Raw genomic sequence first — 25,204 nt, forward strand, 5'->3', positions numbered from 1 at the left:
CAAGCACTTGAACATAAATTGGCCAGTTGGTCTGAATGTATCCGCAAAAACTTGAAAAGAAGTAGTAAAAAGTTATGGACATTCGAAAGCCATATAGCTAAAACACTTGATGTCCTTAAATGATCATATGCATATCCCAGAGGTTTAAGGTATCACACAGTGAAAACTATAGCTTGGCTAGGTTTTTCTTGTAGTTTGTACTAATTGTTTTCCTCATCCTTGTCAGAGGGAAAGGGATTAGAATTGAAAAAGTGTTTAGCAGCAGCTGGATTCACTCAAGCAGGAGCTGCTGGGTCAGGTCTGGTATTAGTGTATACAAACTTAAAAGACTGAGGACATTTGTATAATCTGTCTGTATTTTAGGGGCAGCAGACCAACTGTCAAGATGAAATTGCAAGCTGTGACATAAAACGTCATCCAAAGCATACAAAACTGGAGGGATAGGTGAATGTTCTGGAAATTCCAGTTGTAACAAATCATAGTATTTTCTAAGGGATTGAGAAGCCTCAGTATTTTCCCACTGAAAACACTGAATCAGAAATCTGAGGAGAAAATGCATCTGTCTCCTCACATTTCCATACATGTGCACTGTTTTGAGCTTCCTCAGGAAAAGAGGAATCCCTTTTTCTCTTAACCAGAAACAGTTTTATAAGAAGGGTCAAGAGCCCGCACACGATCCTGATCCGAGTCTAACAAATTACTCCTGTCCAGAGTAGCTGATATAGGAGAAAACAGATGTTTAGTTTTCAGACTCTTCTTGACAGGAGGTTCTGAAGAAATAGACCCAATATTGCCAGCAACAACTTCCTCAGGGATGGGCACAACATTCTAGATAAGTAAGGGCACTTGTCTGCCTTTTATTCCAAGACTGACAAAAGTCCTCTACCTTACCTGCTGAAGGGACATCAACAGCCACAGGGGACATGTCTGACCCCAGTCCATGCTGTAGGGATCCAAAGAAAAAAATGGGTAGTCTGAGGAGCTAGCTTTGGCCACAGCAGAGACACCTTCCTACAGCTGAGGCATGTTACCAGCCTACTGTGCTGGCAAAGGCTGCTGGAGGAAGGGTCCACCCAAGGAACCGATTTGTTCTTCCATGGTCTAGCTGATAATGGTGCTTGATTTCAGAGGAAGCTTAGCAGCAATAGTTTGTCAAACATAGAGTTAGCAAATTAACAAAAAAGTAACCTTTTCCCAGAGTGAAAAAAGGGTAAAAAGGACTTTAAACACTTCCCAGCCCTCCCAAAATAAAATAAGTTTCTTCACAGAAAAAGTAGTTTTAAACAACATTTTACCATGAAAGTAAAATGCTCCCGCTTAAAAGTACATGAGAGTCATGAGACAGTTAACAAAAACACTTTTTTCAAGCTTAAACGTAATTCTTATACAGAAAAAAAATAAGTTTTCTGTGACAAAAAAGGTCCCCCCATCCAAAAGGAACTTGTGCCCAGCAGTGGAACAGTGTTAGCAGACGTATCCTTGAAAGCCAACAGAGGATTGCTGTCCTCGACTTGAGGAAAGCTCTGAATGGCTTGGTGCCTGAACCTGACTTTTAGTCAGCTCAGCTCGAGCTGGCAAATGATTTGGGTGCATGGAAGGTGCCCCTGAAGCTTTAGAAGCTGGCTGGCTGTTGTATCCTATGCAGGATGTAATCCATTTAGCTTAGGCTACTACAACTGTCATCATAATGATAAACATCTTTTTCCAGGGGACACATACCCCTGCACCCTGCAACTCATGTACCAACTGAGGAGATTGCACTATGTGGGGAAAGGGAAAATTCCTAGTCACTTCACACAACTAAAAACCAACAAAGTTTGAAAAGTGAACTTTGGACTACTTTGCTATTTCAAGTGCTCAAACTTTTCATCATTTCAGCACTTGAGAGGAACCCATATGGATGGATGGATGACTGGATAGCTAGATAGATAATGTGTGTGCGTCTGTCTGTGTGTATGGTTTGCTGTGCCAATTTAAAATCAGTCAATCTTGAAAACAGCAGTCCTGCTATGAAAATATTGCAAGATTGCAGTAAAGCCCACAAGGACTAAATATTTCAAATAATGAATCTTCATATCAGTGCACACTCGGGAATGAATGCTAACAAGGGTCCTACGGGGATGGATCAAGTTTGGGAGTTCGAGTCATATGATGATATTGTCTTGGGATAGAGATTTTCAAAATTGTTATAGTAAACATATGTATTCAGTTCTCCAGTCCCCCAGGTAGAGATCTGAATATGTTGGAATCTGTTTGCCCTGCACTCGGCCTGCATGTATTACATTCCATATAGCAAGGGAAACCTGTTTTAGTAACCTCTTGGATCTGTCATATCAAGCTATAATTGTTTGAAGCCCACAGCATAAAGATATATTGACCAACCAAATTTTTACTATTTTTTAAATATACAGTACACTCTTTCCAAAAATAATACTGTTCCATTTAAATTATCTGAAGTAACCATCCCTGTGTTATGTTCCATGATGTATTTAATAGTAAGTAAGGCAAGAAAACATTTAACAAAAAAGAAATTTGTTTCTATAATGTGTTTGTTTTAGTACACCTAATCTAGGACTTGATTAGGTTTTAAGGTAAAGCCAAAACACAACACACTGATGTTCTTCGTGTTTCACTGTTGCAGTCATCACTTTTGGGTTATCTGCTTGCAGTAGCCCTCAATTGGGCTGATTAACAAAGTCTTGGGTCCTGCGTCAGTTGCTGTCTCTTCTTCTGTGATGTCAGGTAGTCAGGGGTATAAAACATGCAGCCGACGCCATCATATCAGTCTTTCTTGCTGTGCGGTGTCAGAAGCAGTTCACAAGTGCCGGTCGGCCGACTCCTGAAATTTTCATTTTTGAGTTTCAGAACCGAAGTCTTCAAATAAAGCTAAGTACTCCGTTGGGGAAACCTTTTCTTGCTCTAAACCGATGTCAGTAAAAGTAAATAATTGTATTTCTTGTAGAAAGCAAATACCTCATAAAGATTTCCATTCGTACTGTATTCCTTGCCTAGGTCCTGACCACAGTTATGTGCCTTATTTAAACAACAAGCTGTCCGTCGTCTGTATATTTTCGCTTCCAAATATTTTGGTGCTCTGTTCAATTATCCAGATATGTCTTCGGTAAGTCATCTGACTACCGACATTCTGAAGAAATGCAAAGATAGACAGAGACAGGCCGCCTAGGTCCAAAGCTGCTGACGACGCTTCTCCTAAGCCAGTCGCCAGTTCGCCGGTACTCAGTGAGGTGCTTTCGCATCCCCTGATACCCACTACTTCAGATTCACAGGCCTCTATTGAGACCCATTTGGAGTCTGGTATGCCACGAGATGCTTCAACTGTGGAACCTGAAAATGTCTCTACCTTGTGACCCTGTGCAGGCACCAGCTTCTGAGGGTGTATTCAGGCCTACTGACTTGCATATTAAACCAACGCCATCTTCTTCTTCAAGGCCTAAAACTCAAACCATGCCTAGAAAACAGACACCCAGACCACATGGTCAGGCCTCTATGCCTAAAAAACAAATGATATGAATGACTGAAGACCTTATTACTTTAATCAGGGAAAGCCAACCTTCCCCCTCTAAGAGACCTAGGACTGATTTTGCTTATGATACTTCTGACCAGGATTCTGAAATTTCTGTTTCCCCTGATGACCAGGATTTGCCCTTATATACCTATGAGGATTCTGATGTTGAGGACTCTATTCTCTCTGCCCCCCCCCCCCACCTCACCCCAGAGGATTTCTCTTTTGGTGAAACCTTGCATACTCTTAGGGAACATTTTCGTAGGAAAAGTCAGGATTAATCTGATTCTAAGAAGAGGCTTAGGGATTTCTTACTCCTGCCCCAGCACAGGCCTTTAATTATCCGTCCTGTACTAGACATTGTTGATGATGCCTTTTCGGAATCTAGCTTGGCCCCTGACTCTTTACCTCCTGCTCCCAGAAAACCTGATAGATATTACAGGGTTCCTGACTCTCACAAGTTCCTTTTCAATAATCCTACTGCGGATCCTGAGACCATTTCACAGGCACCAAAGGGCATTAAGGCTACTGCTGGCAAAAATCCTACCCCCTCTGATAGAGACTCCAGAGTGCTGGATAGATGGGGTACGAAGGTATACAATTCTGCAACCGTGGCCATATGGGCCTTAAACTGCCAGTTTCATATGTTAAAGTATCAGTAGCATATTATTGGATTGCTTAAACAGAAAATGATGTTGATTCCTGATTATGCTGAAAATAAGGATTTACAGGATTTAATGCATTCTGCTGAACAGGTTGGAAAACATACTTTGCAGTGTGGTTTTGATTCACTAGAGGCATCTTGCAGGGCTGCTGTCACTGGGTCTGTACTTAGAAGGCATGCTTGGCTTAAGGAGCAATCCTTGCCAGATCATGTTAAAGCTAAATTACTAGATGCTCCCTTAAATCAGGACCGCCTGTTTGGCAACAAGGCAGAAGAAGTTCTTAAAAAGATGGAGGTAAAAGCTAAATCTATGCAAACTGTTAAACATTTCTTACAAGTACATCCGCCAAGATTTAGTAGGCATTGGCCCTCTACGAATTGGTAATTTCCTGCCTCTTCCAGGCTTTCTCAGTCCAAACCCAGATCCAGCAGAACACCCAGGCCTCAGTCCCAGGGTACACGCAGGACTAAGCAGTGGGGAGCTCCCACTTCCAAATATGGAAGTGGTAAAACTCCCCCCTATGGTAAACTGTCTCAATGACTTAACTTTAAAACTTTCAAGCACTTCTCAACTGACTGCCCATTGGGGGGGGGGATTGCTCTGCATGCAAAAAAACTGGGAACTTATTACCCAGGACAAATGGGCTTTAAATATAGTTTCCCAAGGACACAGATTTCACTTCCACACGTTACCAACCCCAAACGGTTGGCCAGATCTACCCCGAAATCAGTAGGCAGAGGCTCAAAAGCAAGTACTCGCTCTTAAGCATAAAGGCTATTCAAACTGTACCAGAAGAGGAAAAGGGACAAGGTTTCTACTCTAGACTTTTCCTGGTACCCAGAAAAGACAACTCATGGCGTCCTATCCTGGACCTGTCTACCTTAAACATTTTTTTGGTGATTCCAAAATTCAAGATGCTAACTCTTCACCAGTTGCTTCCTATGCTAGGCAACGATGCCTGCTTGGCGACACTCTATTTAAAGGAAGCATACCTGCACATCCCAATCAGAGAATCTTGCAGAAGATACCTATGCTTCAAAGCAGGCTACATGCACTATCAGTTATGTGCACTACCCTTTGGCTTATCTACTGCTCCCAGAGTATTCACAAAGTGCCTAGCTCCAGTCATTGCATTTTGAAGGCAAAGAAATATTCAAATATACCCATACCTGGACGATTGTCTACTTCAGTCAGAAAGCAAGGACATTCTTTTGAATAATCTGGCTTTTGTACAAAATGTGCTAACTTGTCTGGGGTACACCATAAATGAAAGTAAATCACACCTTGTACCCTGTCAACAAATTATATTCCTGGGAGCAAGCTTGAATACAACTTCCCAGATGGCTTTCCTCACGCCAGAGCAACAAATTCATTTGGCAACCTACTTCAAACTAATGGCCACAAAAACCCTGCTATCTGCAAGGCAAATACTGCAAGCCTTGGGGTTCATGGCCTCCTGTATTCTTCTAATTCCATATGCAAGACTGCATAATACAGTAGTATCTAAAAAGCCTATGGTGTCAACATTCTCAGGATCTAGAAGCAATGATTCATATCATACCTTGTGTATGGCTAGAGTTCCTTTGGTGGGGAGAGGCCTGCCACCAAAATAAGGGACTACCATTCACTCTACACCCTGCCACCCAAACCCTAATAACAGATGCATCAGACTATGCATGTGGGGGCTCACCTGGCAGGGAAGTGTATTCAGGGCAAATGGAACCCAAGTCAAATGCCCCTGCATATCAATCAAAAAGAAATATTAGCTGTACAGAATGCTCTGACAGCCCTTCAAGGACTACATTTTTCCAGGACAATTAATGGTAAAGATAGACAATACCACTGTTATGTGGTACATAAACAAGCAGGGGGGGTACCCATTCTTACCCCCCTCTGCAGACTAGCCATGGCACTGTGGCCTTGAGCTACCAAGTGCATCTACAGGCTCAATTCCTGCCAGGAAAACTAAATACACTGGCAGACAGACAGACTAAGCAGAAACCTCATGGTCCCACACGAGTGGAAACTGGAACCAAAGGCTTTCAGTATGTTGACAAACAAATGGGGGATCCCAGATATAGACCTGTTTGCCTTCCCCCAGAACTACCAATTGGACAACTTTTACTCAAGGACTCCCCACAAACAATCTTGGAAAGTGAATGCTCTGTCCTTCAGCCGGAAAAAACTAGCAGTTTATGCCTTTCCTCCTCTGCCTCTACTCTCCAAAGTACTACTAAAGATCAAGCAGGACAAACCAAGGATGATATTGATTGCACCAGACTGACCATGCCAACACTGGTACCCCCTCTTGCGCAGTGTGTCACTGTTGGCTCCATGGCACCTACCTCAGACCCCTACCCTTTTGTCTCAGCAGGAGAACCAGATTCTGCACCCTCAGCTTCAAACCCTGAACCTAGCAGCCTGGCTAATTGCCTAATCTCTCCTTTACCATCCCTCAGTAAACAAGTGTTGGATATCATTTTAGAGGCAAAGAGACCTGGTACTAGAAAATCTTATGCTAAAAAATGGAAAAGATTCTGTGCCTGGAACCAATCTCAAGGGATGGGCACAGCAGCGCCCAACTTACTTCACATTCTTCAGTACTTAACTGAGATGCTTCACAAGGGCCTTTCTTTCCTCCATCAAAATTCACACCTCAGACATTTCAGCTCATTATAATACAGAACCACCCCTCTTCTCTCATCCACTGCCAGACACCTGCTGCAGCTTGAAAGGCCCCAAAAGTTCCTCACCAAAAGGATAAAGGGTCTCAAAAATATGTCTTATGCTGCCCGACTGAAAGAACTCCAGCTCTATTCAGTCTCATACCGCTTGCTCAGAGGTGACCTGTGCCTGACATATAAGGCCATGTCAAACCCAGATTTGATGAATATGCTTCACCTCAAAAAATCTAGATCCCTCAGAACCACAAGGGCGGGAGACTTAAACCTTGACACGGTTATAAATAGAACGTGCTGGAGGGACAGATTCATCACCCAGAGACTCCCTATGCTGTGGAACAAAATCCCGGTACATGTGAGGCAGAGCACCTCTCTGGCCTTGTTCAAGAGGAATCTTGACCAATGGATGGGAGATTGCAGATATACCCCAGGGATTACTTCAGTGTCACTGCTTGACAGAGGCACAGCAAAATGATAGGCATAGTTTTTATTCAAACTAAAGGGGTGGCGAAAGCCACATAACTATGGGCTAGTCTTATAAATGCCCTTGGGCCGATAGCCTAGTATGAACCTATGAACCTATGAACTGCCAAGCAGTTCCTCAGAGGGGCCAAAAACTTAAGTCCACCCAGGAGAGCCCCAACTCCAGCCTGGGACCTTAACTTTGTATTACAGAAACTCACTCTTCCTCCTTTTGAGCCAGCTGCAAGTGCAGATTTAAAATTCCTTTCTTGGAAAACAGCCTTCCTTTTAGCAATCACTTCAGCAAGAAGGGTATCTGAATTACAGGCCCTTATGGCAGTGGAGCCTTTCATCATCTTTCATGCGGACAGGGTGTCCCTCAGAACCAATCCCTCCTTCATGCCCAAGGTGGTATCCAGTGTGGCTCTTAATCAGTCCATTCATTTGCCAACCTTCTTTCCTAATCCACAGAACAAAGTGGAATGGATACTGCACTCCTTAGATGTGCACAGACAACTTAGATTTTACTTGGACAGGACTAAACCTCAAAGGAAATCTGAACAACTGCTGGTGGCATTTTCTGCAGGGGCAGAGGGGAAGGCTGTTTCAAAGCAAACCATTTCTAAATGGATAGGCCTGCTATAAGCACCATGGAAAACCTATCCCACAGGGGATCAGACCCCATTCAGCCAGGGCTGCATCTACCTCTACAGCCTTTCTTAGAGGTGTCCCTACCAGGGACATCCTAGAAGCTGCTACCTGTAGTTCTGTACATACTTTCAGCAAGCATTGCCATTTGCCAGTTTTCTCTAAATCCAGAGCTGGCTTTGCCACTGCAGTCTTGCAGGGCCTTATAGCTGGTCTTAATGCTATCTACGTTCCTCCTCCCATCCTTAGCTTTGGGAATCTACCCAAATGTGATGACTGCAACAGTGAAACACGAAGAATATAGTACAGTTGTGTACACTTACCATAAATGTAGATGTTCGAGTGTATTCACTGTTGCAGTCCTGGTTACCCTGCCTCCAGCCCCCCCGACTTCTTTTGGCTATACATCTGCTTTCCTTTACTATGCTTAAAAGCTTTTTGGTGTATTTGCTTTTTTGTTGGCGGTATAACCTTGTGTGTGTGTGTGTGTGTGTGTGTGTGTGTGTGTGTGTATATATATATATATATATATATATATATATATATAAGGGGGCACCTGACATCTGGGGCAAGAAAAACTGATGTAATGGTGTCTGCTGCATGTTTTATATTCCCGACTACCTGATGTCACAGAAAAAGAGACAGCAACCGACGCAGGACCCAAGACTTTGCTAATCAGGCATACCGAGGGCTACTGCAAGCAGATAACCCAAATGTGATAACTGCAACAGTGAATACACTTTTGAACATCTACATTTATGGTAAGTGTACACAACTGTACTTTGCACATTGATGTGCTTTCAGTTAAGGAAGTGAGACATCGCTGGTAGTTTGGGATGTTTTAAGTTGCCCATGTGTTTGTGCTGTTAATGAATTTATCTGATTTATTAGGTTATTACATCAAGTGGGAAAAAAAAGTACATGTATGATTAATTATGTTGGATAACAAGTGCTGCAGCAAGTATATGTATATTTTAAGAACTTGAAAATTGATATTGGTCATCTGTAACTCCAGTAACCACATACCGCTTGCACTAAAGGTGTAGAATTGCAACAGTGCACTTTAAAATGGTGCACCTTTAACCAAATTATCAGTGGATTGTGATGTTTTGCACTAGTGTAAAAAGCTATAGAAGAGCTTAAAATGTGTAGTTAGTCTGTACATCTCAGCTTTTTTCACTGTTTTGGTTTTTAGTTGGTAGAGGATTACCCTAGTAAAAAAATGTAAGTGAAGCTACTGCAGCAAATTAGCTCTTTACTGTGCAGCAGTGGGAGTTTTATCCGATTTTATTTTCTTACACATTATTATTTTTCACAGAGGGAAAAGAAAAGTTTGTTAAAGCTGCTCTCTGGGGCCTCAACAAAAAGAAAACCTCGCACTTCCCCTCCATCATCACCAACACTGGAATCTGAGCAAGCAGCAGCCGAGATGGCTTTACAGGGTGCTTTTGGTCCTGATGTCCCTTCAGCCATTAACCATGGAAGAGCTGTCACATGCACTATGGACACTGATGGGTTTATCGCACCTGGAAATGATATTCTTAGTCAGAAACCAGGTTCCTTGGACTATAATGTTCCAGTAGCTCCTCCTCCAAGACAGCCCTGCTCATCATTGAACACTGGCCAGAACGACTCAAGACCAATTATTTGTGAAAGGTAACACAACTGTCGAGAAATAGTCAAATCAAAATAGTAAAAAACGCTCACTTTGTGTTGTATTATTGTTTAGCCAGATGTGAAAAGATAGCCATAGACTGGGCATTGGTATAATGGTTATGGTGTTTTCCTAAGGTTCAGTTCCCACCTTTGAAGGAGAAATTGGCTAGGGTTAAAATGGCCCACAAGGGCAGCTAGCTAGCCTAATTCTTGCCTTTGAAAATTTACTTGCTGTCATGTAGCATCTTACATCTGTGTTGCTAAACATTTCTTCATTTAGTTTCTTCAAAATCACAGTTTTATTATAAAAGCTAAAAATACTATCGTCAATAGGTGGAAGATCAAGTGACCTGTTCTCCTCCTCTTTGGTGTGATGAAGAATTTGAAACATGGGGGTACCAGTTTTTTTTTAAAAAACTTCAATTTGATCTTCCACCTGAGACGTACCTCCCTGGACTACATGAAAAGAGACATAGAGGAGCTCTCTGATTATGTAGCCCAGGCCGGTATGACCCTGACCCTGAGCAGCATCTTACCCTCACCAAGAATGATGCCACAGTACAAAGACAAAATGATCAGTTTTAACAGTTGGCTTAATTACTGGTGTCATTCTAAGGGGATCCAATGTCTGTCTGCTTGGGATGACATGCTTGACAAGCCACGCTGCTTCGCAAGGGATGGCTTGCACCTGTCACCCCTGGGCTTCCGGATATTGGCCAAGGCTCTTGCCACCCCATAGTGCCTTTTTTAGGCAAGGCTCAAATGACAAACCTACCTCCCTAGAAAACACAAGTGGAAAAAAACTAAGGGTAATGCTGCTCAATGCCAGAAGTCTAAACCTCAAGATGCACGCCCTCAAAGCCCTCCTCAGTATGGAGAACATCAATGTCTGTGCAGTGACTGAAACCTGGTTCAAGGCTCCTGAGAGCACCCCAGCACTATCAGGTTTTACCTCATATCATGCTTTCCGGCCCCAAAACTTGGACCGAACCACAAAAGGAGGGGGAGTATCCATTTTCATCAAAGATACCCACACCTCCAGGTTAGTGGCAAAGCACGAAGCATCGGAGACTATCCAGGTGCAACTAACCATAGGCAAAACTGCCTTACAGTTTGTAGCATGCTACAGACCACCCTCTCAAACTCAGGAACCCCACACAGCCTTCCTGAAGACACTGGAGAGTATGAATGTCTCTCCAAATACCATCATTTTGGGAGACAACTACCCAAACATAGACTGGGAACATTACTCAAGCCCCAACACCCTAGCCCAAAGGTTCCTAGAATTCATAAACTCAAATGCAATGGAACAACTAGTCACCATTCCCACAAGAGGAGACAATATACTAGACCTGATCATCACAAATATGGGGACAAAATGCTCCACACCGGAAGTACATCCCTCTTTGGTAAGATCAGACCATAAATTAGTCTCACTGGAAATCCACATCCCGCCCCCACCCCCTGCACAAAAGACCACAGTGAAGAACTTCTCAAAAGCAAACTTCACACTTCTTAAGACTGAAGTGGTATCTTTCAAGGCCCTTGGGCCAGTGGAAACCACAACCCACACTGCTGAATCCTTTGCAAATGCCTTCTATGGGCACCTTCAAGAATGCATGGATCATGCAATCCCAAATAAAACTAAGACCCATTCCCCCAAAGGCAGGCGCCTGGTCTGGTGGACCCCAGCCATAAACAAACTTTACAACAGGAGGAGGAAGCTACTACATGACAGAGCAAAATCCCTAAAAGGGAAGGCATCTCTGATCAGTACTAGCAAAAAACTACGATCACTCATAAAAACATCCAAGGCCAACTTTGAGAGAAAAATTGCAAAAGACTCAAAAGACAATCACAAGGCCTTCTTTAGCTATGTTAGAAATCTGGGTGGAAACTCCCAGATATGCTCAGTTAGTCCAAAATGACACAAAATACACTGAACCCACTGACATTGCCAACATTCTGGCAGACAGGTTCAGTGCAAATTTCTCCTCCCCCTCCCCCCCCAAAAGGAGAAATAACTATCCCAGCAGAGTGTAGCCTCCCAAACATCTCAGATGCCCAGGTGAGAGCCGCCCTCTCTAAAGCTAAAAACACAGCATCAATGGGACCAGATAGTGTCCCGGGCTGTGTGCTACATGAACTCCAGAGGAACTAAACCCACACATAAGGCTGCTGTTTAATCTTAGCCTTACTACAGGATACGTACCCAAAGAGTGGCGTACGGCAACAGTGGTCCCACTTCACAAAGGCTGTGCTTCTACGGACCCTGGAAATTACCGCCCATAAGCTTGACGAGCCTGGTCTGCAAAGCTATGGAGAGGATCATTATGGAACTCATAAACAAAGACATTGGGGACCTACAGACGTTGGATCCTACCCAATTTGGCTTTGTCAAGGGCAGATCCTGCCTTTTGAACTTGGTCGACTTTTTTGAAACAGTCACTAAGGCCATTGATGAGGGTAAGGCAGTTCACACAGCCTACCTTGACCTTGCAAAAGCCTTTGACACAATACCCCACTCGGGCATCATAGACAAACTCACCAGCTTAAATGTAAACCCATATGTCACAAGATGGGTTGCAAACTGGCTCAAGGACAGAACCCACAGGGTCAGAGTTGCTGGAGCTGTCAGACTCTAAGCCAGTCACAAGCGGTGTCCCACAGGGCTCAGTCCTGGGACCCCTCTTGTTCGGCATTTATTTTTCCGAGGTACAGGAAAACATAGGAGGATTGTGGCTGACAAAGTTCACAGATGACTGCAAACTGGGCGCCATAATTGATACTCCAGCGGACACAAACATCCTTCAGAGAGGCCTCATAGAAATGGATAATTGGTGCCAGAGCCTTGGCCTTAAGCTAAACGCCAAAAAATGTATAGTCATACCCTTTGGGAAAAACAAGGTACCGACAAATTACCACATAGGCAGTAATCCATTAAGTACGGAAGAGGTAATCAGGGACCTAGGGACCCAGGTTGACAGTAACCTCTCATTTGGCACTCACATTGCCAAAGTGGTTAGGAAGACCTTCTATATTGCCCACCTTATCATGAAGGGTTTCACATCTAGATCAAGAGAGGTCATTGTGCCCCTGTACACTTCTCTTATCAGGCCAATGATTGAGTACAATGCCCCATTTGGGATGTATCTCACCCGACACCTGCAGCAGTTGGAAAGACCCCAAAAGTTCCTCACCAAGAGGATAAAGGGTCTTACATATGTCATATGCTGCCCGACTGAAAAAACTCCAGCTCTATTCAATCGCATACCGCCTACTCAGAGGTGATCTGTGCCTGACGTACAAGGCCATGTCCAATCCTGAATTAATGGACATGCTCCACCTCAGAAAATCCAAATCCATCAGAGCCATGAGAACAAGTGACTTAAACCTCAACATAGAAATAAATAGAACATGCCGGAGGGACAGATTCATAACCCAGAGGCTCCCTACACTCTGGAACAGAATCCCAGTCCATGTTAGGCAGAGCCCCTCACTAACTCTATTCAAGAGAAATCTCGACGAGTGGATGGGAGATCGTAGGTTTACCCCGGGGGTCATCTCTGTGTCACTGCTAGACAGAGGCATAGTAAACTAAACCCTAAAAGGGAGTAGTATTTTCATCCTAAGGGGTGGTGTAAGCCACATACACTCTGGCTAGGCTTATAAATGCCCTAGGGCAGATAGCCTAGTACGAACCTACGAACCTATGAACCTATGCTGGGATGCTATTTCTTCTCAGTTTGTTGAATCAGTTCTTCTACTGGGACCTGAGATCAGGAAGATACAATTTTACTGTTGACAGAGATAATGAATTGTATCCATGGGCATTTTTGTAAGTGATAAGGAGTATGTGCATCAATTGATATCACTAAGTAGCTGCCATAATGAGGGAGATCAAAAGTGCAGAATATTTGTAGAGAACAGATGTAGATGATGCTCTCACTTCATTACATCTCAGAACACTGTATTAAGTGAAGAAAGCAACATTTTTTTCCAGCAGCTCTACATTTTGTAGAAATTCATGTTTTACTGATTGTAATCTATGCTTGTCTGAGAACTGTTTTTCATGAGATTAAGGGCCAACTTTCTGGAGGTTTCTGACTCATTCTGAGGATTAAGGGAACATCATGTAAGTTCTAAAAGAAGCATGATGCCAGGCTGAAGGAAAAAGCTTGCAGTACTACTGTAAAAACAGTTTATTGCTTTCTCCTTTTAAAACATATTAGTACATATACCTGTATCCCTGACCTTCTTTTGTTGTTTCCTCACATTGCTTACCTTCAAAGGTCATTTTCAAATTTCTTTTTGTTCCTCAATTTACTGACCTTAAGTACATGACTTTCTTATCAGTCCCCAGTTGTAGTGTTTAGTGTGTGCTCCACATGCCCTTTTATCGTGGGTATCAATAGATAGACAGCAGGAGGTCATAAAGTTTTTAGCTGTGGTATTTTTGTACATTCTACATACCCTCACAACTTACATGCCATCTCGTAGGAGGAGTTCCTTCTACAAGAACGTCAGCCACTTTGCTAATACTTTAGATGCCCACTGACTCCTGTTCATTGTCAGGGGATGACAGAGTGGTCCAAGACCCCTAGCTCACCAAGAGAGTAGATCTGGTTGTCAGGGGACTGAGCGTGGCATAAGTCCCCCCCCCCCCCCCCCAAGGATAAGAGAGCTGATCATAGGTTCATAGATTAGTATTAGGCTAACTGCGCTTGTGGGCCATTTTAAGCCTAGCCAATTACTCCATGTGAGAATCAAACCCTGCACCTTGTACCTACAAGGAAACACCTTAACTATTATGCCATCTTCCCACTGCCATCATTGGCGTGCCATTCCTCAACATATTTTAGTATCTGGGCTGCTAATCCAACACTGGTCAATAGCAGCACAGGAGCAACTGCCCCAACGCCATCAGATAGCTATAATCTTGCATATAGCGTGAAGGAATGCTTTAAAACATATTTTATTTATTGTTGCATTTATTACTTCTTTTCTTGGGGTATGTATATTCTTTGCGTTCTTCCCTTTGGGTTTTCCAAATGTTATTTTGTGTTTACTGACTTGGCTTGTTCCGTCCTCATGACTAAGGATGGAGGGTCACTGAATCGCTTATCTTTACATCTTGCCATCGTTTCCTGTTAGAATTGTCTACCTGCTACCTTGCCTTAATATGAGTGCAGACAGTATCCTCTTTCCAGTAACATGGCCAGAGTATCTAATTTTCCACTGGACAGTAATTTTTATCAATTGACACTTTGTGAGGAGGGAATTCTGTAAAATTGATTCGTTTGATCAATGCTCTGTCTGTCCCACTCAAAGAAGGCTCTGCTATGAATGCATCTCAAAAGTATCAATCTTTTTACTGACATCTTCCTTCATGTCTAGCTGTCAAATGCATGCAGTGCAGCACACCAGACTAGTGATGTTCTTCGTGTTTCACTGTTGCAGTCATCACACTTGGGTTATCCTGCCAGAGGTAGCCCTCAGTCGGCCCGAATACCAGAGGCTTAGTTTTTCTGTGTCGGTTGCTGTCACTTCAGGACTGACGTCAGGTCATCAGTGGTATAAAAACAGGCAGACAATGCCATTACATCAGTCTTTCCTTTCAAGGAGCCTGAAGCAGAAGCGCGAGTGCTGGTAGGCCGCTACCTGAGTTTTCATTTCCGAAATTGAATCTTTTTGAAGTCTTCTAAAGCTAAGTTCATCGTTGGGGATCCTTTTTTCTTGCTCTAACCGATGTCAAAAAAAGTTAATAATTGTCTCACCTGTAGAAAGCAAATACCACACCGATATTTCCATTCTTACTGCATCACCTGTTTAGGCCCAGACCATGACGTCCCTCGCTGCCGGTTTTGTGCTTTGTTCAGCACCCGAACTATTTGTCATCAGGCCCTTATTGTAGGTAAATACTTTTGTTCTCTATCTCCGTATTCTGAAATGGCTTCTTAAAGCCATCCGACTACCGATCTTCTGGAAAAAATATAAGAATAAAGACAGACAGACTGCACAGGTCCAAAACTGCCGACGACGCTTCCGTTAAGCTAGTTGCCAGTTCGCCGGTACTCAGTGAGGCACTTTCGCAGCCTCTGATGCCCACTTCAGTGGATTCACAGGCCCGTTCTTTGACTACAGAACCTGCGGATGTATTTACCTTGGATGGGTCTAGAGCCGTTGTGCAGGCACCGGCTTCTGAGGAAGTTCTTCGCTCCACCGATATTCGACACAAACCGACTTCATTCGCGTCTTCAGTTCTTTCTAAAACTACCGAGTTTCTAAGGCCAAAAGTACGAGCTACGCCTAAAAATCCGACGACTCAGACTAAAGAGCCTGCTTCCTTGCCACAATCACAGATGCTTAAATTGGTGGAAGACCTGATCATGTTGACTATGAGAAGCCAACCTTCCGCTGCTGAAAGAAAGAGAGACTTGTCCCCAGCAGCTTTATCTGACCCAAGAGTCTGACGACTCTGAGGTTTCTGATTATGAAGACATGCCTTTATCTGCCTATGAGGATTCAGATGCAGAGGAATCCATTCCTTCTGCCTCCCCTCCAGGGGATTTTTCTTTTGGTGAAACCCAACTTATTTTGAGAGAGCATTTCCATTGGGAATGCCAGGATTATCCTCAGTCCAAAAAGAGACTCTGGGAATTTTTAGATTTACAGCAGAAATACTCCAGAAGTACTATATACCATAAACATCCACAGCACACGATAGTCACAAACAAGAAACTTTTAATGAAGCTTTCAGGTTTACACCCTTCATCAGCATACAAAATCACAACACATTAACACATTTAAATAGAGGACCATTATAATCACATGGTCAAGCCAGCCATTCAAAGGACCACTATAATTAAATATGCAAATTCAATTTAAAAACATCTAATAAAATTAATTTTCATGCAGTTACTTGTTAAAAGCATAATACATAAGTATAAAAAAGTACAAAAAACTGTTACATATAGACAAATAATTACATCTACACATTTAGAAATACTATACACTTAATACTATAAATGTGTTAATGTGTTGTGATTTTGTATGCTGATGAAGGGTGTAAACCTGAAAGCTTCATTAAAAGTTTCTTGTTTGTGACTATCGTGTGCTGTGGATGTTTATGGTATATAGTACTTCTGGAGTATTTCTGCTTTGAATACTTGTACTAAGTTGCCACAAACAAAACTATAGAAGGAGACCAAACCAGCTGTTCGTTTTTGTTCTATTTTGTGGTTTTATTATATAGTTAAAATGAGTTTAACTATAAAAAAGCTGCTCATGAAGTCAAGTAATCCTCTGCTACAAGTTAAAGCTGTGGATGCTCAGCAAAATGGGAATACCAGTGATGAATTATCAGAGTTTAATAAGCTGCTGAACTTGTTGGAGAAAAAAGTGCAGAGCTATAAGCATCTGCAATGGCAAAGACTAAGCTTCCTAGCTTATCTAGATTTAGGAGTGGTGCCACGTGGACTTCGTATTTTAAAGATGCCATCTTATGGCAATACTTATCAAGAACTCTTAGTGCAATGGCAACAACTAAATCTTGAACTCAGCATTAGCTACATGAAGCTAATGAACCAGTTTTTTGAAAAAGTGGAATGTGAGCTAATGGAAGAGATAGAGAGACTAGACATGGAAGCATTGAAATTATCTACAAGTGACACTATGAATGAGAAATATCAAGCCTTCGTGAATCGCATCCAGGTGTTGGATACAAAATTAGAAGCACAAAAGAAGCGTAAGCTCCAACGTGATCTTGATGATTTTAAAAATGGCCAAATCTTCCATTGTCCCAAAGAAAACTTTAGGAAAGATTTTGGTCGACAAAAGCTGCATAATGTGAGTGATAAATTACGTATAACGAAGCCTGTTAACAAACTCCTTGATGAGCTTGATAACTTTGAACTGCCCCCAACGCCTGGGTTGTTTCCAGCCAACCAACAAACGCATACATTTGAAGCGTTGAAATCCACTTCGGTTTTGGTGCATCAGTGCGAGCATGGCCAGTCGGGGAGGAAGGACAGCGAAATGGAGCAGTCTCTTACTAGCGCTTCCCTTGTTGAGACTAGCGATAATGTTTTAGTCCTACAAAAAGAACCAGTAGTATCTGTGGTTGAAGGAAGAGAGAAGCGGAAACAAACTGAGATCTCCTCTTTTTTGCCCTTTCGCTTAAAACAACCGGAGAAGGTTGTTTTGCAACAAAAAAGGCTTCAGGAGCCTCTGGAACAAAAAACCCCGCAAAGCTCAGTACAGGTGCAGAAAAGGAAGAACGACAGCCCAAAATTGGCCAACAAAGCACCAAGACGCTGAGAACATGCTGTTTAGTAAAAGGTACTGTAAATTTATCAAACATCATGCTACCTGATGAACATTACAAGGTGCTTGAACATGGTATGAAATTTATTCCTTCGTTTAAAGACAGTATTGTGGATATTATAACAGATGTGAAGCTATTCACGAGGAATATTATGTTGAAATCAATGTTTAAGCAAACAGATGAGTTGAATTCAACCTTCAAAAGATTAAGTGTTTTTATGCCCCAGTTATCTCCTGTAATACTGGCCTTTTTAAATATTGTAGAAATGGAAATTAGAGCCCTGTATATTAATAAGAATAAAAATAAGAATAGAAACAGAAGCATTAGTTATAATTTAACTTTTAGTGAGTATAAGACCTTGCAGCAGATGAAGAATGATAGAAGTGTTGTAATTAAGCAAGCTGACAAGGGAGGAGCTACTGTTTTAATGGATAAGCTATGGTACATGAATAAATTCCAGGATTTTTTATCAGATACCCATACTTTTAGGAAGATTACATTTATGGATGTAAAAAAACATATTTCTCAGATTAACTTAACATTATATGACATGCAATTGAACCAAGATATAACCATTGATTTACTGACTTATTTTACTGTTACCTGCCCAAAGATCCCGCAGATCTATGGAATACTCAAAATTCATAAATCCATAGATGACCCCCCTTTAAGACCTATTGCGTCGGGCAAAGGATGGGTGACTGAACCCATCTCTAGATACTTGCAGAATGTTCTTGCTAGATATGTACCAGGTTGTGAGACGATACTTAAGGATACAACACTTTCCTAGAAAAGCTTGATTCTTGGTATAGATTGAGAGTTAAAACTGAATATGTATTGGTCTCATTAGATATTGAATCTCTGTTTACTGTGATTCCAATTGATTATGGAATAGAAGCAATAAGAAGCTTGTTAATAATGCAATCAACCCAACAAATACGTGAAATAGAAAATATTTGTCTCCTGTTAGATTTAGTTTTAACTAAAAATATCTTTATATTTGATAATGCACCATACCAACAACTAACAGGAGTAGCTATGGGTACATCAGTAGCGAGCACGTTTGCGAACTTGGTCCTATATATGTGGGAAAAGCAGTATATATTGAATGAAAGGAATCAATTTAAACATCTACTGGACTGTTATTGTAGATTTGTTGATGATTGCTTTTTTGTATGGACAGGTACAATAAGTGAATTGGAAAGTTTTTGCTGTATTTGAATTCTCTACGAATTTTCTCAAGTTTAAAATGAATTTTTCTAAGGATAATGTTGTATTCTTAGATGTTAAGTTGTATAGGAAATGTGATGAGTTACAGACGATGATGCATAGAAAAGATGTGCATGCAGCTAGATATTTGAATACAGCTAGTATGCATCCGGGACATGTCTATAAAAGTATACTAAAGTCACAGCTAGTAAGGGTAAGCAGGTTAACTAGTGAGAATGATGTCTTTGAGTATGAGGTTAAGAAAATGATGGAAGAATTTATTAATAATGGATATCTATTAAGGGATGTTAATATGACCTATAAACAGGTTGTACAAGGTAAAAGTAGTTTATACAAACCAGTTTTTGGCTCTTTAACCACATTACAAACAGAGCAGACATACCAGCAAGGAGAACAGACAGTGCATGTTGAAATTAATAGGACAAAAGATAGTAGTGTCTTAAGATTCATTACTACCTATAATGCCAATACATATGATGTCTGTAAGATTATTGAAAAAAACTGGATTATATTAATGGCCCAACCAGATTTGAAAGATCTGTTAGGTCCGACACCAAAGTATGTGTTCAGAAATGGTCGGACACTTAAACAGATGCTATGTTACAAAGACTTTCAAAGTGAAATATCACCTGTACGAACGAAGATGAATACATCTAAATGTTATAATTGTGTCTGTTGCCCTGACATATACGACACTAATAGTAGCTTTCAGCATCCTACAACAGGTGAACGGTTTGACTTTTTTTGTGGAGCAGACTGTAATTCTACTAGATTAGTTTACCTTGCTCCCTGCACCCTATGTAGTGCATTTTACGTAGGGAAAACAGCTAGGAAGCTGAAGGATAGGATAATAGAACATAGATCTGAAATAAAAAGAAAGCTTGAGACAAATGGGCTATACAGGCATCTGCATGATTTTCAGACACATGCATTTAAGTTTAGGTGTATATCTGTTCTGCAGTTGGGCATTAGAGGGGGTGATATTGATAATCTTTTGTTGCTAAAAGAGTATGAGTGGATAGTGCGACTACAGGCTGATAAGTATCCAGGCCTTAATGGGACAGTCAGTTTAGAACCAGTTTTGACCAAGAGGCAGAGAGAAAATTTATAGTATTAAGTGTATAGTATTTCTAAATGTGTAGATGTAATTATTTGTCTATATGTAACAGTTTTTTGTACTTTTTTATACTTATGTATTATGCTTTTAACAAGTAACTGCATGAAAATTAATTTTATTAGATGTTTTTAAATTGAATTTGCATATTTAATTATAGTGGTCCTTTGAATGGCTGGCTTGATCATGTGATTATAATGGTCCTCTATTTAAATGTGTTAATGTGTTGTGATTTTGTATGCTGATGAAGGGTGTAAACCTGAAAGATTCATTAAAAGTTTCTTGTTTGTGACTATCGTGTGCTGTGAATTTTTAGATTTACCACAGCACAGACCCTTAACTATCCCTCCTGTTCAGATGTTGTCTTTATGGAGTCCAGTTTGACTCCTGATACTTTGCCCCCTGATCCCGGGAAACCTGACAGGTACTACAGAGACCCTGACTCACACAAATTTCCTTTCAAAAATCCTACTGCTGTTGCAGAGATCATCTCCCAAGGACCTAAAGGAATAAAAGCAACTACAGCTAGGAATCCCACACTCTTGGACAGGGATTCACGAGCTTTAGGCAGATGGGGTAAAAAACTATACACCTCTGCAACTCTTGCCATTAGAGCAATAAATTGTCAGTTCCACATGCTGAAATGCCAGCAACATACTATGGAACTTATTAAGCAAAAATTATCTACCTTCCCTGACTGTGGAAAAAAATAAAGAATTACAGGAGCTCATGCATTCTGCAAGCCAAGTCAGCAAGCATACCCTGCAATGTGGGTTTGACGCCCTAGAAGCATCTTGCAGGGCAGCAGTCACAGGATGTTCTTCATGTTTCACTGTTGCAGTCATTACATTTGGGTAATCTGCTGTCAGGTTGCCCTCAATCTGCCTGAATAGGTTCATAGGTTTATACTAGGCTATCTGCCCTAAGGCATTTATAAGCCTAGCCCAAATTTTTGTGGCTTACACCACCCCTTATATGAAAAAATACTGTGCCCATTAGTTTGTTGTGCCTCTGTCCAGCAGTGACACAGAGATGATTCCCGGGGTAAACCTACAATCTCCCATCCACAGGTCTAGATTTCTCTTGAACAGAGTCAGCGAGGTGCTCTGCCTCACATGGACTGGGATTTTATTCCACAGCATAGGGAGTCTCTGAGTGATAAATCTATCCCTCCAGCACGTCCTATTTATATCCGTGCTAAGGTTTAAGTCGCTTGCTGTAGTGGTTTTGGTGGATTTGGATTTTTTGAGGTGGAGCATGTCCATTAATTCCAGGTTGGACATGGCCTTGTATGTCAGGCACATGTCACCTCTGAGCAGACGGTATGCGACTGAATAGAGCTGGAGTTTCTTCAATCTGGCAACATATGACAGATTTTGGAGTCCCTTTATCCTTTTGGTGAGGAACTTTTAGGGTCTCTCCAATTGCTGCAGATGTCGGTGAGATACATCCCGAATGGGGCATTGTACTCGATCATTGGTCTGATAAGTGAAGAGTACAGGGAACAATGACCTCACTAGATCTGGATGTGAATCCCTTCATGATCAGGTGGGCAATGTAGAAGGTCTTTCTAACCACTTTAACAACGTGAGTGTCAAAAGAAAGGCCACTGTCAACCTGGGTCCCCAGGTCCCTGATAACCTCTTCTGTGCTTAGTGGATTGCCACCTATATGGTAGCTTGGGGTTACCTTGTTTTTCCCGAAGGGTATGACTATACATTTTTGGCGTTTAACTTCAGGCCATGGCTCTGGCACCAGCTATCTGTTTCCGTGAGTCCCTTCTGAAGGATATCCGTGTCCGATGCACTTTCCACTATGGCGCCCAGTTTGCAGTCGTCTGCAAACTTTGTCAGCCAAAGTCCTCCCATGTTGGCCTGTACTTCTGAGAAGTAGATGCCAAACAATAGGGGGCAAGGACCGAGCCCTGTGGGACGCCACTTGTGACCGGCTTGGAGTCTGACATAGCGCCAGCAACTCTAACCCTGTGGGTTCTGTCCTTAAGCCAGTTTGCAACCCATCTTGTGACATATGGGTTTACATTTAAGCTGGTAAGTTTTTCTACAATACCGAGTGGGTATTGTGTCAAAGCCTTTGCAAGGTCAAGGTAGGCTGTATGGACTGCCTTTCCTCATCAATGGCCTTGGTGACTGTTTCAAGAAGTCGACCAAGTTCAAAAGGCATGATCTTCCCTTGACAAAGCCAAACTGGGTCGGGTCCAATGTCTGCAAGTCCCTATATCTTTGTTTATGAGCTCCATTATGATCCTCTCCATAGCTTTGCAGACTAGACTTGTTAAGCTTATGGGGCGGTAATTACCAGGGTCTGTAGAGGCGCCTTTGTGGAGTGGGACCACAGTTGCCGACGCCACTCCTTGGGCACGTATCCTGTGGTAAGGCTGAGATTAAACAGCTGCCTTATGTGCGGGTTTAATTCCTCATTTAGCTTGTGTAGCACACAGCCGGGGACACCATCCGGTCCCATTGATGCTGTATTTTTAGCTTTAGAGAGAGCAGCTTTCACCTGCACATTTGAGGCTACACTCTGCTGGGATAGTTATCTCTCCTTTAGGGGGGGAGAGGGGGGGTGAAGTTTGCACTGAACCTGTCTGCCAGTATGTTGGCAATGTCTCTGGGTTCAGTGATTTTTGTATCATTTTGGACTAATTCTGAGCATATCTGGGAGTTTCCACCCAGGTTCCTAACATAGCTGAAAAAGGCCTTATGATTGTCCTTTGAATCCATGGCAATTTTTCTCTCAAAATTGGCCTTAGTTGATTTTATGAGTGCTCGATTTTTTACTAATAATGATCAGGGTGACTTCCTTTATGGATTTTGTTCTATCATGTAATAGCTTTCTCCTCTTATTGTAAAGTTTGTTAATGGCTGGGGTCCACCAGACTGGACGTTTGCCCTTTGTGGAAAGAGTCTTGGTTTTATTTGGGATTGCCTGATCCATGCAGTCCTGGAGGTGTTCATAGAAGGCATTTGTAAGGGCTTCCGCAGCTTGGGTTGTGGTTTCCACTGGCTCAGGGGCCTTGAAGGATACCACACCAGTCTCGAGTAGTGTGAAGTTTGCTTTAGAGAAGTTCTTCACTATGGTCTTTTTTGTTTGGGGGGGCGGGGGGTTGTGGATTTCCAGTGAGATTAGTTTATGATCAGATCTCACCAATGAAGTATATACTTCCGGTGTGGAGCATTTTGTCCCCATGTTTGTGACAATGAGATCTAGTATATTTTCTCCTCTCGTGGGAACAGTGACTAGCTGTTCCATGGCATTTGAATTTATGAACTCCAGGAACCGTTGGGCTAGAAAGTTAGGGCTTGAGTAATGTTCCCAGTCTATATTCGGGTAGTTGAAGTCACCCAATATGATGGTGTTTGGAGATGCATTTATACCCTCCAGTGTCTTCAGGAAGGCTGTGTGGGGTTCCTGAGTTTGAGAGGGTGGCCTGTAGCATGCTACAATTTGTAGAGCAGTTTTGCCTATGGTTAGTTGCACCTGGATGGTTTCCGGCTTCATGCGTTGCCACCAACCTGGAGGTGTGGGTATCCTTTATGAATATGGATACACCCTCCTTTTGTGGTGTGGTCCGGGTTTTGGGGCCGGAACGCATGATATGAGTTAAAACCTAATAGTGCCGGGTGCTCTCAGGAGCCTTGAACCAGGTTTCAGTTACAGCACAGACATCGATGTTCTCCATACTGAGAAGGGCCTCGAGTGCGTGCATTTTGAGATTTAGACTTCTGGCATTGAGCAGCATTACCCTCAGTTTCTTCCCATTTTTGTTTTCTAGGGTGGTAGGTTTAGAATTTGAGCCTTGCCTAAAAAGGACACTATGGGGTGGCAAGAGCCTTAGCCAATATCCAGAATCCCAGGGGTGACAGGTGCAAGCCGCCCCTTGCGAAGCAGCGTGGCTTGTCAAGCATGTCACCCCAGGCAGACAGACACTGGATCCCCTTTGAATGACACCAGACATTAAGGCAATTGTTAAAGCTGATCATCTTGTCTCTATATTGTGGCATCATTCTTGGTGAAGGAAGGATACTGCTCAGGGTTAGGGTCATACCTGCCTGGGCTACATAATCAGAGAGCTCCTCTGTCTCTTTTCATGTAGTCCAGGGAGGTACGTCTCAGGTCGTTCACACCAGCATGGACAATGACTGTGTCATATTTGTACTTGCCGTGGAGTGACCCGAGAGCTTGTGTTATGTGGCGGATTCTAGCGCCCGATAGGCAGCTTACTGTGACCCTCTCCTTGTTCAGCCTGGTGAGTGGGACGTCAGTGTGTCTGACTATGGAGTCACCTATGACAAGTATGTTTGGTGTTGTATTTGGCCTTAAGGGCTGTGTCTGCTTTGCACACTGCTTTTGTGGTTTATGTGTTGCTTGTGGGGTGTCTTGAGGTAGCAGTTGTTTGGGTGTCTGCTTTGGAGGCCTCTGCTGTTTAGGTAAATTTTTACTCAGAGCCTCGAGTATGTCTTTGTGTGTTTGTGTTTGATTCAGTGGAGTGGTAGCATTATGTGAGGCTGGTTTTGTGGTGTGTGTAGTTGCCTTCTCCTCCTGTCTGGTCTTGCCAGTCCTGAGTTGAGAGAGCTCAGCCTCCAGTTTGGCTAAATAGCTGCATCTCGCAAGTATTTGTGTTATGTGGGAGGAGGAGAGGGTTGTCTGTGTACATGAGGCAGTTATAACATTGCCTCAAGATTCCCAGATTCACCAGCTGGACCGGAGAGGAGATTGACAACTGACCTTTGGACATGCTAGAATAATATTGGGAAATCCTTAATTGAAAACAAGGGCCAGTGGGGAGTGAGGGTGTAGTGCTTTTAATTTTTAGTGCTGACTTATATAATTGCTTTAGTGAGCAAGTGCCAGGTAACTTGAGTGCAATGTGTTACAAGT

General features: G+C 42.5%; 1 protein-coding gene across 2 annotated transcripts in view; it reads left to right on the forward strand.

The window, feature by feature from the left end:
• SH3RF1 (SH3 domain containing ring finger 1) overlaps positions 1 to 25,204 on the forward strand; it is a 1,302,561-nt gene that overhangs the window by 1,160,381 nt on the left and 116,976 nt on the right. Inside the window, exon 12 of one of the 2 annotated variants that reach the window (XM_044062569.1) lies at positions 9,298 to 9,635. The exons of the other annotated variant lie outside the window; for it this stretch is intronic. Within the exon in view, the coding sequence (XP_043918504.1) occupies positions 9,298 to 9,635 (338 nt within the window). The remainder of the gene's footprint in view (positions 1 to 9,297; positions 9,636 to 25,204) is intronic. 2 annotated transcript variants of the gene reach the window in all.

The sequence above is a fragment of the Protopterus annectens genome, chromosome 2.part1, assembly GCF_019279795.1.
Source record: "Protopterus annectens isolate FY-2018-M chromosome 2.part1, PAN1.0, whole genome shotgun sequence".
NCBI classification, from domain to species: Eukaryota; Metazoa; Chordata; order Ceratodontiformes; family Protopteridae; genus Protopterus; species Protopterus annectens.